This window comes from Aedes aegypti, chromosome 3 (genome assembly GCF_002204515.2).
Source record: "Aedes aegypti strain LVP_AGWG chromosome 3, AaegL5.0 Primary Assembly, whole genome shotgun sequence".
Lineage (NCBI taxonomy): Eukaryota > Metazoa > Arthropoda > Insecta > Diptera > Culicidae > Aedes > Aedes aegypti.
The window spans coordinates 23,510,650-23,529,928 of NC_035109.1; the positions used below are offsets into that span (position 1 = coordinate 23,510,650).

Genomic DNA, 19,279 nt, shown 5'->3' on the forward strand with positions numbered 1-19,279 from the left:
GGGTCATGCACAAATTACGTCACGCTCCAAGGGGGGGGGGGGGGTAGGGGGTCGAGCCAAGCGTGACAAGCCTTACAAAATTTTCGGAGAACTCATACAAAAAGTGTGACAAAGGGGGGGGGGGTCGAAAAAGTGGAAATTTAGCGTGACATAATTTGTGTACCATCCCAAAGGAAACAAACGCCTCAAACAAAGCTACCAATTCAGAATTTCGCGGAACCATGTAACATTAGTTGGATAACAATCAAGATTGATGTCTTACTTGCTTACAACTTCCCCAAATCAAGCGCCCTAAAATGGGCAACACACGCCCCAAAAATCTACTCACTTGATGTTGTCCTTCCGGGATTGGTCGATGTATTCCTGTTGGTAGCGGCTTTTGGCCACAATGGTCGGAGGTCGCACGGAAAACTTTATCTGAAGCGAATCATTACGGTCACTGAGGAACCCTTCCTCCACCAGTCGTTCGTTCTGGATCAAATCGTGCACCGGTCCGGATCGGTGCAGCTCAAACTGATCGATGTGGACCAGCTTGATCGATCTGGACGGATCCGCCTCGTGCAGCAGCTCGATGCAGTACTCGTATCTACGGGGAAGAAGACAACACCAAAACCAAAAGCTTAGCCATTACATGACCTCAACCGAAAAGACGATCAACGATCTAACCTTCCACTGACGCCTTCCGTCATCATCAAAGTAACCGACAGGTGGTCACTCTTCCACGCGTGCAATCGCCAGCCGAAGCCTACTACGTCGTACAGCACGTCGGATGTACGGCATTCTTCGATCGGCTCGATCGCCTGGTAATCTTTCACGGTGAAGATTTCCGATCGAAACTCCGGAATGAAATCACTGTAATGGAAATAAACGTTTCAGTTGAAATTCTCTACATCAAGCATCGCGTTATTACCATTCCAAGTCAGCTGCCACCGGTTGGTAGACGAAGCTTTCGACGGGTTTTTCAATCAGTTGGCTACATCTCTTCACGAACTCGCAATCTCTAACCAGAAGATCCTGTTTTGGACATGCGTTCAGTTCCTTTTCTAGCTTCTTGTAGGCCGAGCGCACTCGGTAAACTTCGTTTGCTACGGAATCCTTTTGATCTTGTAGCACTGACAGCTTTCGGTTGATCTGTCGTTCGATGCACTCCGCTTCCGAGTGCAGCAGCCGACTCAGCTCTTGAAGCTTGCGGGCCTTGGACGCTTTGATCAAATCTATGTTTCGCTCGACATTCTCTATCACCTTCTTGGTCTCATCCAAGTAGGTCGTTACAACGGCGAATTCCTGCTTGACCGCTTCTAGCTTCGTTTCGTAAATAGTCGTTACCTTTTTGAAGGTGTGCTCCGCATGGGTCTCATCGTGTAGGGCACACGTTTCACAGATGCAGAGATTACAGGACAAACAGAAGAATATAAGTGGCAGTGAGTGCAGCGAACACGGTGGTCGATCGCTGTCCTGTTCTCCATTCTGCTCCGACTGATTCGTATGACCGTTTTCATCGATTTTTTCCTGCAGTGACACATTGTTCTGGACTATCGTTTCGGGTACAGACTGTGCGGCTGAATTCGGCTGAGGCGATTTCTTGTAACCATTCTTCCTAGGCGGTGCATTACCATTTTTACTAGACGTATCACCACTCTCGACAACCCCATTCACTTGCCCATCCCGACCATTCTCCTTGTGCACTAACCCATTACAGACTTTCCCGGCTTCTTTCTTCACTGCTTCGTTCACTTTACCATTCGTTTCGCAGTGGTTCACTTGCTGCTGCTGTTTCCTGCTCGCTTCCTTCGATTTCTTCCCTTGCTGACGCCCATTGACGGTGAGCATTTTAGCCGGAGCTGAACCATTAACCATCGGTTCGGCCACAGCAGCATTCCCGTTCGTCAACCCAAAACCTTCATTCTCTATCACTTTGACCACTAGCTTTATCGATCCGGACTCTACACCGTTCTTCGGTCGCCGTTGCTCTTGCTTCACATCACCATTGCCAATCTCGCCTACAATCTTCGATGCATCAGTATCACTTAAAACCCCCGCACAGCAAACCAGTTCTTCGATCGGAAGCTTACACTTACAGTTTGGACATTCACTGGACTTGGTTTTAGCATCGGTTAGCCACTTCTTGATACACTGAAAGCAGTACTGCTTGGAGCAGCTCGGACACAGACACTTCGGGATGCGGGCTTCTTTCCAGCACAGAAGACACTCGGACGAATGTTTGGTCTTTAGCTTCCGCAGAATTACACCGTTCGGGAGGACCGCTACGTTGTTGTTGTTCCGATCGCGGCCATTACGATTTTCCATCATACGTGGGAGGCCAGGGTGGGAACGAGATTTGCTTCTGCTGTTGTGTGTGTGTGTGGAAGCGGGGGAGGGGTAACGATTATACTAGAAGGGAGGAGCTGAATAGGGGGAGAAACGAAGCGTTTATATGGTTTTGTGGTTGTCGGTGGAGTCGCTGGAGTTCGACAAATATTGGTCCATTCGAGTAACGTAATTACTCATTACAATAATAATGGTGAATAAAAAAAATCAAGAAATCATACTGAGAAACGTATAACATTTTCTGAAGAGCGTTGTGTAATGAATAATTACTCAACTCATTTCAGTTGTGTAATGAATCTTTACAACAATACAACGATGGCACGGAAAAGTAGGCCTTTCCTTTACGGATTTGCGTTATGAAAAACAGCTTATTACGATGAAAAAAAGCTGAATATGATTCTAGAATTACACGTTGTAATTATCCAACTCAGCTCTTGTTGAATTGATCGTTTTGACAAAATCACGGAATCTGAAGCAACATAGGCGCCGTCCACAAATTACGTAACGCTCTAAGGGAGGGGGGAGTAGGCTCAAGCGTTACGGTTCATACAAAAAAAGTAATTTTTCATACAAAAAGCGTTACGGTCGGGGGGAGGGGGTCGGAAATTTCAAATTTTAGCGTTGCGTAATAAATGGACGCTGCCATATAGTAAACTACTACATGGGCACCTCACCTCGACGTTTACTTGACAAAGTAAAAGCCAGTCTCTCAAATTATACGAAAATTAACAATTAACAAACAAACTATTATACGAAGCACATTGTAGCCAATTTTGAGCTTAAGAGCTTTGGAAATGTCTTCAAGATATACAAAATAAGCAAAGACTCCTAATTTAGTAAACTGAAGCATGTACTTTGATAGTGCTTGTAATGGATTCCATTACATTATCATTACGGAAACCGTTTGCGTATGAAAACAACAAACAAAAAATCCCATTTTATATTGTTGCTGGAAAGAGAAGGGTACGATAGCCTTATACGACACCGGCGCATTACGGTTACTAGTGTTGTCATTTCAAATGACCTTTAATTTTTTACACAAGTTTGGGACTGGATTTGGACTTCTGCTCTCTGTACAATATTTTTCGAATTCATATCATCCGTTTTTTCTTTATATATGGTAGATGTACCATCAGCTGTGCACCTAAGGGAAAACAGCCAAAAGCTGCTGATAAAATAATGAATCATGTGATTTTATCGACTGATAGATTTCAAATCCTTCTATCATTCAAGTGTATGAAAATCAAGATCTTTGCACCAGTAATAGGAACGCTGTTCCTTTAGTTGAACTATGTTTTTAACATGGTTCCTTCAGTGACCTGCAATTGTTTATGTGATCCTCCATCATGGGTACTGATGCACCACTATAAGTACAAAAATAAAACACAATTTTAAGCAAAATGATAGTTTTAAATAGCTTTGAGATTAAATTTCATGGATATTTTTCGATTCTTGCTTCATTTTTGCATCGTACATCATAGAAAAATATCACACAGTCATTTACTAGTGATCCTTTATAGAGAGATAAGCGGAAGTAAAATGGAATGATTTGGCAACAGACCAGCAGTGCTGATTTTGCTCGGCGTCGAGAATAATATTGTAACACGTACATGACTTCCTCATTGCTATAAAGTGTATTTTGTTTCGTTTTAGATCTTTGAGCTACATATCAAAACTAATAAACAGCCGAAAAAATCAAAAACTAAAAATCGCATTGACAAAAATTTAAGAAGTAAAACATTTCTTTTTTTTTTGCTTCATGCAAAATTACTTTTACCGAAATAATTTCAAGCGGATTACATTACTCCTCAAGAAAAGTTCAAAACAAACATAACGCATGTTCATTTGGCTCACACTTTGACAGCTCTCGCTGCTCGATTGGCTCACACTTTGACATAAATGTCAGCTTCCGCGAATCTCTCTTATAAAGGATTTCTAGTTAAAACACAATACCTCGACTAAAGAGCGTTTGGCCTATTTTTTATTGTTTTCTTTCCTAAGCTAAACATCTTCGCCATAATTGAATTGTGAAGCACTGTTTTTTTATTATTTTGGACACACCAATACATTTTGGACCCTCAAAGTATATATTTTAGACCTCCAGAATTTTTTATCGATTGGCGAAAAAGTCCACGACACTTGTTAATATGCTTGCCCATAGTCTAATCAAACGATTGACAATGGGAAACCGGAGAAATTCTACGCTTTTAGTGCGGAAATTTCAAAAACGTTTTTGTTTACATTTGAAAAATTTCTGGCGGCTTCAATTTCTGTGTGTAACGTGTTGTAACGGTTGCATGGATGAACCGATTAAATTAAATTAATTTCAGATCAAATAAACACATTTTCTATGTACAAACGGTTGATGCAAGTGCGGAATACTCCTGTCTTTCCAAATGGCATGCGAATTGAGTTGGTCTTTCGATTTAAACTGGGAAATTAGCAGGAAAATGGCCCAGGGGGTCCAAAATATATTGGTTACCCTGCAGTAACAGTCAAAAGAATTCATGGCATGTACAAAGGCTCATACAGCTTATGATCGTCGAAGAATGACTAATGCTGTGAACCATTTCACAGATTCCTTTAACTTTTAGTTAAAATTTGACAATGCGATAGTTATTTCCCCTCCGGTTGAAAATAACCTTGCTTGACAGTTCAGAAGTTATTTTCTACTCCCGGTAATTTGAGAATAACTATTCATCTGTCAACTTTGCTCTGAAATACTACTTGACTGCCAAAACTCAAATGGATCAACAGAGGGAGGGCAAGATAACTATCGCAATGTCAAATGTTAACTAAAAGTTAAACGAATCAGTGAAACGATTCACAGCCTAAGAATCTTATTGACCATTAAGGCTGGTTTGCTACTGACAAGAAAAGGAATCGCCTATCTCGATGCGTGGAAAATTTCTTCCAAGAAATAGTCAAGAAAATCACATTTTTCTGATCGCAGTTCGCAGTTGAGAAGAAATGTCACTTCAAAGGGGGCTCTCTGTAGGAAATTTCTTGACCCATTCAGTCAAGGAATTTCTTTACTTTTCTTGATCGAAACAGCATACTTAGCTTTAGGCTGTGCGCGCTATTTTTTTTACTTTTACTGCGAGCCGTGTATCCAAGCCTCCTGTGTGCGAGAGACGTACAGCACCAACACATGGTTCACAGTAAAAGTCAAGAGAACAAAAGAATAATTATTATTGACTGTTTAACGAGAAACTTACGACGATCGACGAGCCACCATAATTTATATAACGGTGGGTATTAGAACTAAGTTGGAGGTGATGATTTCGCATTTTGGAGGTTAAAATCACCTCCAAACACTACACGGTGGTTTGCGAATACCCTTTAATGGGTAAAAAAATACCCATTATCGAATAGCAATCATTTCTGTCATAAAATGGGGGAATTTTGTAATCATGAGAAGGGTAAAAAAATACTCATTCTTTTAACTCGCATTCAGAGTAAAAAACGGGTAAAATTTTACTCATCAATGGGTGAAAAATTAGTTGGAACTGAAAAATAAAACAATCCTGCGCGACCATCACCAGCTGGCGGAAAACCCATTTCATTAGAGTTAATATCAATAATACCATTTTCCAGAACGTCAAGTTCCCACAAGTAAGTATAATACCGTTAACGAATAACATATTCATATGAAAATATTACAATTGTACTTCAAATTTCTTTCATTTTTCAGATCTTCAACCGAAAATATGGACGAACCTAAGCTGGATGCTGTGAATGCTGAATGTGTCTCTTGCAATGCAATGTGTTAATGATTGAATTCGATTAAATAAAAACGGAACAAAGAATCTATAAATTTACTTTACATGACCAAATTTCCTTATATTATATTGAGTTAGTTGAGGTTATAATTATAATTATTTATATCTATTTATCGCAAAGAGGGTAAATTTTTACCCTTTTTATGACAAAAAGAGTAATTTTTTACCCTTTTTATGCCGTGAGCGAGATTTACGAAAAGGGTAAAAAAATACCCATTCATTGACAGAAACCGCTTTTACCCGTTAAAGAGTAAACCGTGTTTACTCTTTAAATGTGGAGAGGCACTTCTAGAGGAAATGGGTGAATTTTTACCCATTAAAGGGTATTCGCAAACTACCGTGTAGCGATTTTGCGGTGGGATGTTGACGTTTGATCACGAATAGCGGGGTACACAGCCTAATGAGCCTGTGCATGCCATAAAACGTTTGACTTTTACTGCACGGTTGGTTGCGATTACCCTTTAATGGGTGAAAAAATACCCATTTCCGCTAAAAGTGCCTCTACCTACACGGTTGGTTGCGATTACCCTTTAATGGGTGAAAAAATACCCATTTCCGCTAAAAGTGCCTCTACCTATTTAATGGGTAAACCCTGTTTACTCATTTAAGGGTAAAGGCAGTTTATGTCAAAGGATGGGTATTTTTTTACCCGCTTTGTAAATCGTGCTTGCGACACAAAAAGGGTAAAAATTTACCCATTTTGTGAATGGTAGATATGGACATCTATAATTTCATCAATTACTACGACTCTTGAAAAAAATTATCGGAAAATGCAGTTTTATTTGTAAAAATCATTGTTACATAAACTTTATCAATAAATACATACACAAATAGTGTTATTACTACTAATCAATTATGTATTCCCAAGGATGCTGGTCCTCCAAGATGCGTGCGGCAGGAGCTACGGGACCATCTGAAAATTATTGGTGTTGATTGTAATCAGTTTTTTTTAAATAACGCTAAATATTTGAGGTCATAACTTACCACATCTTAAATGTTTCCATTAGTAAATACGTTGCATGCAAAGAGTAACACCAATACGAGTTGAATTATTTAAAAATTCCGAAGCTGCGTACAGCTGCAGGTGATGTCAGCCAACTATTTTTTCACCCATAAATGGGTTTAAAATCACCCGTTTTTTAACAGCCATTGCTTCTCGAAAATGGGTATTTATTTACCCGTTTTACATATATGAATTTACCCGTTTTCTGACAGATCCGATCGCTATTCGACAATGAGTATTTTTTCACCCATTAAAGGGTATTCGCAAACAACCGTGTATTTAATGGGTAAACCCTGTTTACTCATTTAAGGGTAAAGGCAGTTTATGTCAAAGGATGGGTATTTTTTTACCCGCTTTGTAAATCGTGCTTGCGACACAAAAAGGGTAAAAATTTACCCATTTTGTGAATGGTAGATATGGACATCTATAATTTCATCAATTACTACGACTCTTGAAAAAAATTATCGGAAAATGCAGTTTTATTTGTAAAAATCATTGTTACATAAACTTTATCAATAAATACATACACAAATAGTGTTATTACTACTAATCAATTATGTATTCCCAAGGATGCTGGTCCTCCAAGATGCGTGCGGCAGGAGCTACGGGACCATCTGAAAATTATTGGTGTTGATTGTAATCAGTTTTTTTTAAATAACGCTAAATATTTGAGGTCATAACTTACCACATCTTAAATGTTTCCATTAGTAAATACGTTGCATGCAAAGAGTAACACCAATACGAGTTGAATTATTTAAAAATTCCGAAGCTGCGTACAGCTGCAGGTGATGTCAGCCAACTATTTTTTCACCCATAAATGGGTTTAAAATCACCCGTTTTTTAACAGCCATTGCTTCTCGAAAATGGGTATTTATTTACCCGTTTTACATATATGAATTTACCCGTTTTCTGACAGATCCGATCGCTATTCGACAATGAGTATTTTTTCACCCATTAAAGGGTATTCGCAAACAACCGTGTGTGCGCCCGGTTTTCAAATTTCCCGTGAGAGAAAGTGAGACAGCGCCAACACACGGCGCAAAGTAAAAGTCAAAAGAATAAAAGAATTTATGGCACGTACAGAGGCTCATTGTAAGAACCTTGATACCTAGAATGACGTTCCAAATGGGTCATCCTTTAAATATACTGCTAGGGGAAGACGGGGTAAGACCACCCGTCTTAGCAGTTTAATTCATATGTCAAAATCAAGAATCAATTAATCTTTTATCGACGCAATATGTCGTTTTTGAAGTCTTAGGCATGATCAAAACATGTCACAGGTGTAGTGTTTGTAAAAAAATATTTATTCCTTGGAGCTTGAAAAAGTGATTTCCTACCACGATTATTTTTAGTGACGGGGTAAAAGCGACCACTACAATTTTCGAAAAAATATATCAGTTCAATGTGATTCTAAAAAGTACACGGAGACGAAATTCAACTCAATTTTGGGTTGTTTCAACGCAATTCCGTAGTTGAGCCCAATAACTCAATTTTGGCTAAATTTCCAAGGTCCCCACTAGGTAGTTTGGCTTTAATTCCATTAGAAAAAGTAAGAGGTTGTTTCCGAGATACGACCGCCAAGTTGACGTTGGATAACGTTAGCTTCTTCTATTTCCTGATTTAGGACCGTCACGAACTTATGAAAGATTTACTTAGAAATCTAAAAATCTAATCAATTTTCAAATTATTTGTTGCGTGTCAATTCTGATCTATTGTGGATATTGAGTGTTATTATTTGGTTGGTTCGGTTAACACTTCAACACCGATAGAACCGGTCGATGGAAGAAGAAGCATGGGCGGTAACTTTTGCTCTCCAAATAAACAGAGAAAGAGTTTTGGGTGATCTGTTTGTAGTATGAAAATGATGTCCGTAATAGGGAATGCATCACCAAACTCGCAACTAATCAATGATCATGACTGCGATAATTGACAAGAAAATTATGAATGAAATGGATCACTTAGGAAATGCGACCGTTCCTTATGAATAATCCCAGAGATAATCATATTCTTTAGTCCTTACATTTAATAGATGGAAATAATATCCTTAGGGGCCATCCATTTATTACATCGTCCCCTTAATGCTACAACTAGATAACTCGAAAATTGGAGTTTTTGAGTTGAGTATACCAACATATTGGTCTTAACTAGCTCTATAACATATCCAAAGTTCATAATCGTGTGATTTGAAACAACAAAGTTATAGTATATTTTCAAAACTAGATATCTCAACGTAGAACAAACGTAGTTTGTGCTAAAACTAGGTAACTCGAGTTACCTAGTTTGAGCTCTGAAAATTGATCTCATACCATTATGTTCATTTGGGTGCTACAACTAAATATCTCATAAAAATTTAAGAAACAACTGGCTACTACGAAAACAAAATGGAAAACAAGTCTCGTGTAGAGTTCCTCCAGTATCTATATGATCATAAATTGAACACTTGAATGAAAAACTTCGATATTATTTATTGTATGCTATTTTATTACATATTTATGAGAAGTTAAACCATGACTATTCATACAAAAATGGATTTGAAAATATTGATATGAGTTTCGGTCATTGAACTGAAAATAACAATTTCGAACGATGTGCTTCATTTCCGTACACAATTTTAAGATGAGATAATAATTGTATTCATTGCATGCTTTTACTTGAGATGAAATTGAGCGTCTTCGACATAAATGTGGGTAATTTTAGTTAGACTTGGTTAGCTAGACGTCAATTAATAAACGTCTTAATATGTCTAAGCCTTATACCATTTACTGTGCTGGTCTTAACGTTCAGCATACCTGTTTTATTGTATGTCTGAAGGATGGTCGTCAAAAACAAAGAAAAATAAGTGTAGTTTTAGAATAGAAATATTAGTAATAGAACGCTAGAAGCGCTGTTGTCACAAAATTGATTTTTATAATTATTACCTTAAATTATAAGTTTTCATTGTTTGTTCAATACCATGTTGTTGTTTTGGTTTTGAAAATTAATCTGACACTTTAAGGCCCGGTACTCACGCTGTCAGTTCGTGGCAAACTAGATGTTGGTAACACGAACAGCAGCGACATTAGCATTCATAAGTTAATGCTTCTACTAGTTTTAGACAAAAATGTGAAAATACGTATGATTGCCTGCAATATATCATTGAAAATGCACTGGAGTACAAAATCATGCAACACCAAAACTATCTTTTGTCCACATTCAATTCAAATGGACTGCCGAACGCATTCATACTATCAATTTTTTATTGTTATTGATTATGATTTTGTGATCCAAATTAATTTTCTCACAAAAATTCTGTTAATAGTGTTTAAAAATTTGACGTACCGTCAATGTTCAACGGTTTCGAACCATTGTATTTGTTTAAACTCGTGCATGGTTTAAATATTTATTATTTAACGAAAACAATGCTCTTTAAAACAGTTACCGTTTGTCTAATTCAGCACCATTTATTTTTTGAACATCGTTCGATACGGGAAGGTGTCCGGTGACTGGAAATCCTCCATTCAATGCTTATTACCATTTAAGTGATGCGAATCATCTTAAAAGATATCAATTATGTACCATTTGAGATATCTTTATGTATTGGTTCAAACTAGGTATTTCGGAATATGAAGAAATTGTTGAATGAATGTGCATGCTACAACTAGACAACTCGCAAAATTTTCAAATTATGATTTTTTTTCTCGGTGAAAAATAATTCTGATGCCTGAATTTGTACATGATAGGAAAAAGCATGAGTTAATTAACGTATGTACCATAAAATAAAATTAAAGGAACACTCCGGAACGGAAGACCATGTCCTTGAAAAATGGTCAAATTTTCAGTCGTTTATCTCAAAACGTCGATTTTCGAGTTATCTAGTTGTAGCATTAAGGGGACGACATAAAGGTTCATGGGGGGAGGGGGTATCAGATTTCTCACGCGCCATACAATTTATATTTGAATTTATTTTTATTTCTATTCAAAAATCAAAGGGGGCTGTGTACAAGACCCGATTGCATGACGTTAACTACGCTGCATCCTCGGAAACAGCTCCAAATTGTCGTATTGTCAATTATTCGTAATTAATCAATTATTGTATGATGCTATGAGATGAATTAAGAGATTATAGCAAGTATGTGGTAAACACATTAGGGAATATTATACAAATAACTCTTTAAAACACATTTGTTGGCTCTCAAAAGGGCCGATTGAGTTGTTGAATTTGCGTAACACGGACACATTTTGACGGCGCACTGGTTTCAATCCTCCTCGCCCGATGAGATTTGCGGTGCGGATGACAATGTGCGCTTCAACAAGCGGCTTTGGTCGATTTTCTTCAGCCATCTCGTACAACAGCTTGCCTCTGGTGGCGAGGAGCTGAGCAGGTTTGGAGGAGCTCTTACCAGCTCGAAAGCGAAAACAGAATGAAACCAGATTCAACGAAGGAGGGATGCTTTATACCCTTAGAATAGCAGATGATGCTCCTCCTTTCATATTCTTCGTTTTCTTATCTGGGAAATAGGCTACATGAAACTGATGTCTGGGTAAGGGATGTACAGATTAGCATTATGCTGTTATTGCAACCCGACGGCACTGCAGCAGCATCCTCGGAAACAACTTCAAATTGCCGTATTGTCAATTATTCGTAATAAATCAATTAATGTATGATGCTATGAGATGAATTAAGAGATTATAGCAAGTATGTGGTAAACACATTAGGGAATATTATACAAATAACTCTTTAAAACACATTTGTTGGCTCCGGAAAGGGCCGATTGAATTGTTGAATTTGCGTAACACGGACACATTTTGGCGGCTTTGGTCGATTTTCTTCAGCCATCTCGAACAAATTAAAGAATATTACACAATCAACTCTTTAAAACACATTTGTTGGCTCTGAAAAGTGCCGATTGAATTGTTGAATTTGCGTAACACAGACACACTTTGACGGCGCACTGGTTGCAATCCTCCTCGCCCGATGAGATTTGCGGTGCGGATGACGATGTGCGCTTCAACAAGCGGCTTTGGTCGATTTTCTTCAGCCATCTCGTACAAATTAGGGAATATTACACGGACGGTGACGGCTGTGCTGCTCGATCTAATGAACCAGAATGACCGCGCTAGCCTCCCGCATGGCAATGACAGCGGAGCACTGGCTGGTAGCGACGATTTCTGGCCGAAAACGATTATGCTGGCTGGTGCACTCAAATGAGCGGCTTCAGTTGCTGCGGCTCCGAAATGCGTGGTTCTTCGGTTCTAATGCGTGTTGTATTCGCGTCCTATTGAAAACTGAACTGAGGATGCGAATGACTCTCGAAATTTGCTTGCCGACCGTGTTCACAGTCTGACGGCAAAAAGAAGAATGAGGGAAGAAGCAGGGTGCGGTGCGCTTTTATAGTGGGAAGCGGAACCGAAAAATGTGCTTGAACGTGATTGGTTAGATAAGAAAGGGGTCAACGTTTTACGATATTTCAATAGTTTGTTGCTAATAATCAATAGTGTCCTCCATTTGAATCGACGCGTAGATAAATTTCCAATCGATTCATGGATAAATATTGAAAATCTATCGATAAATGACTGAGTTATTAGCGGTCAAAACCTGACCATTTTTCGTTACATGCTCAATTTTTCGTTTTTCTGAATTGTACCCCCATATGTTGCCGTAAGACGTTATCCAACGTCAAAATATACTCAATTTTGGGTTGATGTAACGCAAAATTGAGTTCTTTCGACCCAAACATAAGAAAAGTTGCATTTACCCAAATTTGGCTTATTGGGCCAAAGTACCCCCATTGGGTAGATGCAGCTCTCTCTATTTTTGACAACATTCGTGTGGGAGAAAGAGAAAACCGAGAGATTTTGGGTTGAAACTATAATCGATATACTTAATTTTGGGTAAAGTAAACTCAAAAATTAGGTAAAAATATTTCTCCGTGTATAATGTTTTATGAATTCTACACACTTAATCGTAAAATTTCATTTCGGTAAACTTAAATGACGAAATCAGTCTGTAAAACATATTTTTGCATTTCCGTTGCATATCAGCTTAATTTTTATCGATAGAATGCACGTCATAACGGCCTACTTTTCCTACCAAAATAATCAGTGCTGAAAAGCACTACTTTTCAGCATTGTTATCGGTGCTGAAAAATAGCACTTTTCAGTTCTGTTTTGAGTATTGGCAAAATTATATCTGAGTGCCTCCATAAGCCATTCAACGAATTACTCTGGGTTTCTAGATGACTTTTGATTCATACATCCGTTGGACGTTCCGAATCCGACTCAGGGATTCTGACTGGGAATTGGCTCGTCATGCAAATGTAGAGGGGGCAGTAGAGTCAGTATTTCACTATTTACTTTCCATAAAAAGACGGGAGCATCACGCAGTTCGTGTTAGCCCTTAAGCAGTTCAACATACGTAGTGACTGCATAATTTGGATAGAGAATTGTATTTGGTGTCTACGAATACTGAATCAGCTATGGAACCACAAAAGTGTGAAAATTTGTGACAGCCGTTCAAGTGTATCACAGCCTACCTGATTGAAATAGAATGAATTGTTACTACGCATGGATGTCCGCCCATGTGGATTCTCGTGAAGTACATTTATGCCATTAGATATAATCCTACTGTAACGGCAGTATTCGTAATAAGGCGATATTCAAAACTGAAAAGACAATAGATGGCTCTTTTTCAATGGTAGTAAAAACGAAATCCTGAAGCACAGAAAGCACCATGGAAGATGAACTAAACACAAAAAATTCTGTATTCAATTTACACTTGATTTCTAATCACAACTTTTTTGATCCTGTTTCCTAATTGCAAGCAATTTATGATTTTCATTATTTTCCATACGTTTTGACAGTTCTCCGACTACCATTCTTCCATGCGCTTGTGTTGGAAGTTTGAGAAATTTGAGAATCCAGCGTAGCGCGATCAGTGAGTGGCATACAAACATCAGTGTCGCCGCTCGGCGGTCGGTTAGAGAAACTGAATGTTCGAAAGGTTGTTGTCTAAAATTTTTGCCGCTGGCGCCAACTGTTAGCGTTTGAGAACAAAATAAACAGTCGTTACCCTATTGCAAAAAATGTTGTATGCAACTCGTTGCAAAACTCGCTTCTTTGAGCACTTGTCTTATTTATCCAACGAGGCTTGCCGTATGACTCGTGCTGAAAGAATCATCATTTTGCATCTTGTTAAATATGCTGCTAGGGGAAGACGGGGTAAGACCACCCATCTTAGCAATTTAATTCATATGCCGAAATCAAGAATCAATTAATCTTTTATCGACGCAATATGTCGTTTTTTGAAGTCTTAGGCATGATCAAAACATGTCACAGGTGTAGTGTTTGTAAAAAAATATTTATTCCTTGGAGCTTGAAAAAGTGATTTCTTACCACGATTCTTTTTAGTGACGGGGTAAAAGTGACCACTACAGTTTTCGAAAAAATATATCAGTTTAATGTGATTCTAAAAAGTAAAAGCAGGCGCAAGTGGTAGTCGAAATACGCGTATCTGTCAAATATAAGCATTTAGGAGTGGAAGTAAAAGGTGCAAGGTACTCCATCTACTTTTAAGTTTCTCTATTGAGATTCTGCTCAGAGGATTCGAATACATTAATAAGAGCTTAGATATATACTTATCATTACCTTGAGACACCCATATTTTGGAAAAACGTGCGGCTTGTGTTTTTAACAAAATTGATTTCATTTTACTTTACAACGTAGTTTCAACTTTAAAAATGGTTTAGACGGACATTTTATTAGGTACCAATTGAGGGTGACGGTCTTACCCCAACAACAGTGGTCGGTTTTACTCCACTTGCGCAATTTTCACCACTAGGGCCTTGTTTCAAAGCTAAATATTTACAATTGTTTTTTTTTTTGACGTTGGATAACGTCTTACGGCAACATATGGGGGTACAATTCAGAAAAACGAAAAATTGAGCATGTAACGAAAAATGGTCAGCTTTTGACCGCTAATAACTCAGTCATTTATCGATAGATTTTCAATATTTATCCATGAATCGATTGGAAATTTATCTACGCGTCGATCCAAATGGAGGACACTATTGATTATTAGCAACAAACTATTGAAATATCGTAAAACGTTGACCCCTTTCTTATCTAACCAATCACGTTCAAGCACATTTTTCGGTTCCGCTTCCCACTATAAAAGCGCACCGCACCCTGCTTCTTCCCTCATTCTTCTTTTTGCCGTCAGACTGTGAACACGGTCGGCGAGCAAATTTCGAGAGTCATTCGCGTCCTCAGTTTAGTTTTCAATAGGACGCGAATACAACACGCATTAGAACCGAAGAACCACGCATTTCGGAGTCGCAGCAACTGAAGCCGCTCATTTGAGTGCACCAGCCAGCATAATCGTTTTCGGCCAGAAATCTTCGCTACCAGCCAGTGCTCCGCTATCATTGCCATGCGGGAGGCTAGCGCGGTCATTCTGGTTCATTAGATCGAGCGGCACAGCTGTCACCGTCCGTGTAATATTCCCTAATTTGTACGAGATGGCTGAAGAAAATCGACCAAAGCCGCTTGTTGAAGCGCACATCGTCATCCGAACCGCAAATCTCATCGGGCGAGGAGGATTGAAACCAGTGCGCCGTCAAAATGTGTCCGTGTTACGCAAATTCAACAACTTAATCGGCACTTTTCAGAGCCAACAAATGTGTTTAAAGAGTTGATTGTGTAATATTCTTTAATTTGTTCGAGATGGCTGAAGAAAATCGACCAAAGCCGCCAAAATGTGTCCGTGTTACGCAAATTCAATAACTCAATCGGCCCTTTCCAGAGCCAACAAATGTGTTTTAAAGAGTTAATTGTGTAATATTCCCTAATGTGTTTACCACATACTTGCTATAATTTCTTAATTCATCTCATAGCATCATACAATAATTGATTTATTACGAATAATTGACAATACGGCAATTTGAGGATGTTTCCGAGGACGCTGCTGCTGTGCCGTTGGGATGCAATAACAGCATAATGCTAATCTTGTACATCCCTTACCCAGACATCAGTTTCATATAGCCTATTTCCCAGATAAGAAAACGAAGAATTTGAAAGGAGGAGCATCACCTGCTATTCTAAGGGTATAAAGCATCCCTTCTTCGTTGAATTCGGTTTCATTCTGTTTTCGCTTTCGAGCTGGTAAGAGCTCCTCCAAACCTGCTCAGCTCCTCGCTACCAGAGGCAAGCTATTTGTACGAGATGGCTGAAGAAAATCGACCAAAGCCGCTTGTTGAAGCGCACATCGTCATCCGCACCGCAAATCTCATCGGGCGAGGAGGATTGCAACCAGTGCGCCGTCAAAGTGTGTCCGTGTTACGCAAATTCAACAATTCAATCGGCCCTTTTCAGAGCCAACAAATGTGTTTTAAAGAGTTATTTGTATAATATTCCCTAATGTGTTTACCACATACTTGCTATAATCTCTTAATTCATCTCATTCCATCATACAATAATTGATTTATTACGAATAATTGACAATACGGCAATTTGAGGCTGTTTCCGAGGACGCAGCGTAGTTAACGTCATGCAATCGGGTCTTGTACACAGCCCCCTCTGATTTTTGTATAGAAATAAAAATAAATTAATATAAATTGTATGGCGCGTGAGAAATCTGAAACCCCCTTCCCCCATGAACCTTTATGTAATAAATGGATGGCCCCTAAGGATATTATTTCCATGTATTAAATGTAAGGACTAAAGAATATGATTATCCCTGGGATTATTCATAAGGAACGGTCGCATTTCCCAAGTGATCCATTTCATTCATAATTTTCTTGTCAATTATCGCAGTCATGATCATTGATTAGTTGCGAGTTTGGTGATGCATTCCCTATTACGGACATCATTTTCATACTACAAACAGATCACCCAAAACTCTTTCTCTGTTTATTTGGAGAGCAAAAGTTACCGCCCATGCTTCTTCTTCCATCGACCGGTTCTATCGGTGTTGAAGTGTTAACCGAACCAACCAAATAATAACACTTAATATCCATAATAGATCAGAATTGACATGCAACAAATAGTTTGAAAATTGATTAGATTTTTAGATTTCTAGGTAAATCTTTCGTAAGTTCGTGACGGTCCTAAATCAGGAAATAGAAGAAGCTAACGTTATCCAACGTCAACTTGGCGGTCGTATCTCGGAAACAACCTCTTACAAAGTACTAAGTTACTAGAGTTTTTCAATTCACTTAAGCATATTTCACATTTCTGTTGAAGCATGGACGGGTAATTTGTCATGTTTATACAACAAAATTCCTTCCAAAACCCTCAAATGAGCATCTGTGAAATTGAGATCAAATTCAATATCGACGAGCAGAAACTTTGTTTTTGATATTTGGTATGAACAATTTAATGTAAATATTCCCTTAAATGCTTCAGAATGCGGGTAAACCTCAAACCTCTGACTTTTAGACAACATTCCCTTGCAAATTGGAATAACAACTACATGACATAGCAATAACAGGTTTTATTATCATGAATTAATTTTGTTATTTTGTGTTATTAATGCCACGACTCTTGTTATCAACGAACTTGGAGCTGTCAGATCGAGGAGCTGCCATCGTCGGGTGAATAACGTCAAATGTAACAATTTATAACTCGATATCGAAGGGACCATCGAGATAGGGAGAGATAGTAGAAGCTTAGCTTAGCTTAGCTTACCTTAGACTGACTACACATATCAATGGTTGCTATTCCGTGATTGACCGAAGTCAGTGAAAATGCACAAAGAATCAACTAGAAGTTTGGCTTGGATTGGCCATAATCTTCTTCAATGTGCATAATTCAGTGCCTCTATTTATACAGGGTCAATAACGGCGCCAGCCACGTCCTTGCAGTCAGGTGGAATTGGGGGAAGGAATGTTAGTGTGTAACCTTTACTATTTGGAGACCGTGTTTGCCTCTGCATCTCCACAAAGGTTACTGGGAGGGATGTTTGTTAATGGGAAGGATCGTTGGGTCACAGGATTCACTTTGATAAGCGATTAGACCATGATAAATAATGATTTGTGAGATATATACATGCTTATTTGTAAATATAATATTTTCATTTGATATGAACAATTTCTATGTAGTGGAAAATTATGCCGACACTTTAGGTGACGAACCATTCAAAGTTTGTTGAACAAATACCTAAATGTAACATTCCTACAGCTGTCAGGACGAAAGCATGTGTTATTATATTTTACTTATTTGAAAAGAAACAAAAAACTTGATTGGTTGGAACATCATAGAACACTCTTATACTTATGCCGACACTTACAGTGGCGAACTATCCAAAGTTTGTTGAATAAAGTGAACTTTTCGCAAGTCCACACTTGTACTGTCGAACCATTCAAAGTTTTTTTTTTAATTACAAAAATAAAGGTAAAAAGGGGTGTTCTGAAAATAAAAAAATGTGAAACATAAATAATTCATGAATCAGAGTTTGTGTTGACACTCACAGTGACGAACAATTCATAGTTTGTTGAAAATTCATATTTACGTTCCACAATTGTAACGATTAAATGTGCAGTCATACATATTTTATAGATTAGAAATAGTAGCATGAAACGAGCTCACCAATTGATCCTTTATCCTTCACTGTGCAGCCACAATCCACTCTCAGCCTCACTTGTTTGCTCGGCTATATAAAAGCACTCAGAAAAAAAGGCGCGCTACCCGAAAAGGAAAAAAAAAACTTAGCTTTCTTGATGCACTGCCCAGCAGCAAGCGTCAAGGTCAAAGGATCAAAAAGAACTAACCGATCACGACACTTGTTCACTTACTAGACAGACGCGCGACATGTTTGATCCTGCCCTCGTCGCTGGCCCCCGTAGGAGCAAGCGTCAAGGTCGAAAGATCAAACAGAACTCGATAGGGAGAGATAGTAGAAGCACAGACAAACAGACGTCACACTCACCGATGTCCATCGACCACCTTTTTAACGGCCAATTAAAATATATGGTAGGTGGCCAATCCACCACCCGCAGCGCTCGCATCCTTTTTGTTCGCGTTTGACGTTTACACACTACCGCCATCTGTTGGTGCATCGGCCAAACACACCGATTTTAGCATTGGGCGTACATGTCATCGTGACTATGATTTTGATCGGGATTTGTTCTAAGTGTTACGTCTGTTTGTCTGTGGTAGAAGCATCAACCTAAGAATGCTAATGTCGCTGCTG

At 38.7% G+C, this 19,279-nt stretch overlaps 1 protein-coding gene across 4 annotated transcripts in view; it reads right to left on the bottom strand.

Moving 5' to 3' along the window:
• The window catches only part of LOC5578644, an 89,955-nt gene that overhangs the window by 66,425 nt on the left and 4,251 nt on the right, over positions 1 to 19,279 (bottom strand). For 3 of the 4 annotated variants that reach the window (XM_021849301.1, XM_021849302.1, XM_021849303.1), the window contains 3 exons: positions 911 to 2,405; positions 667 to 852; positions 329 to 586 (listed from right to left, as the gene is read on the bottom strand). In XM_021849301.1, the coding sequence (XP_021704993.1) occupies positions 329 to 586; positions 667 to 852; positions 911 to 2,310 (1,844 nt within the window). In that variant the 5' untranslated portion in view covers positions 2,311 to 2,405. The remainder of the gene's footprint in view (positions 1 to 328; positions 587 to 666; positions 853 to 910; positions 2,406 to 19,279) is intronic. The other variant, XM_021849304.1, reaches the window with a different exon arrangement.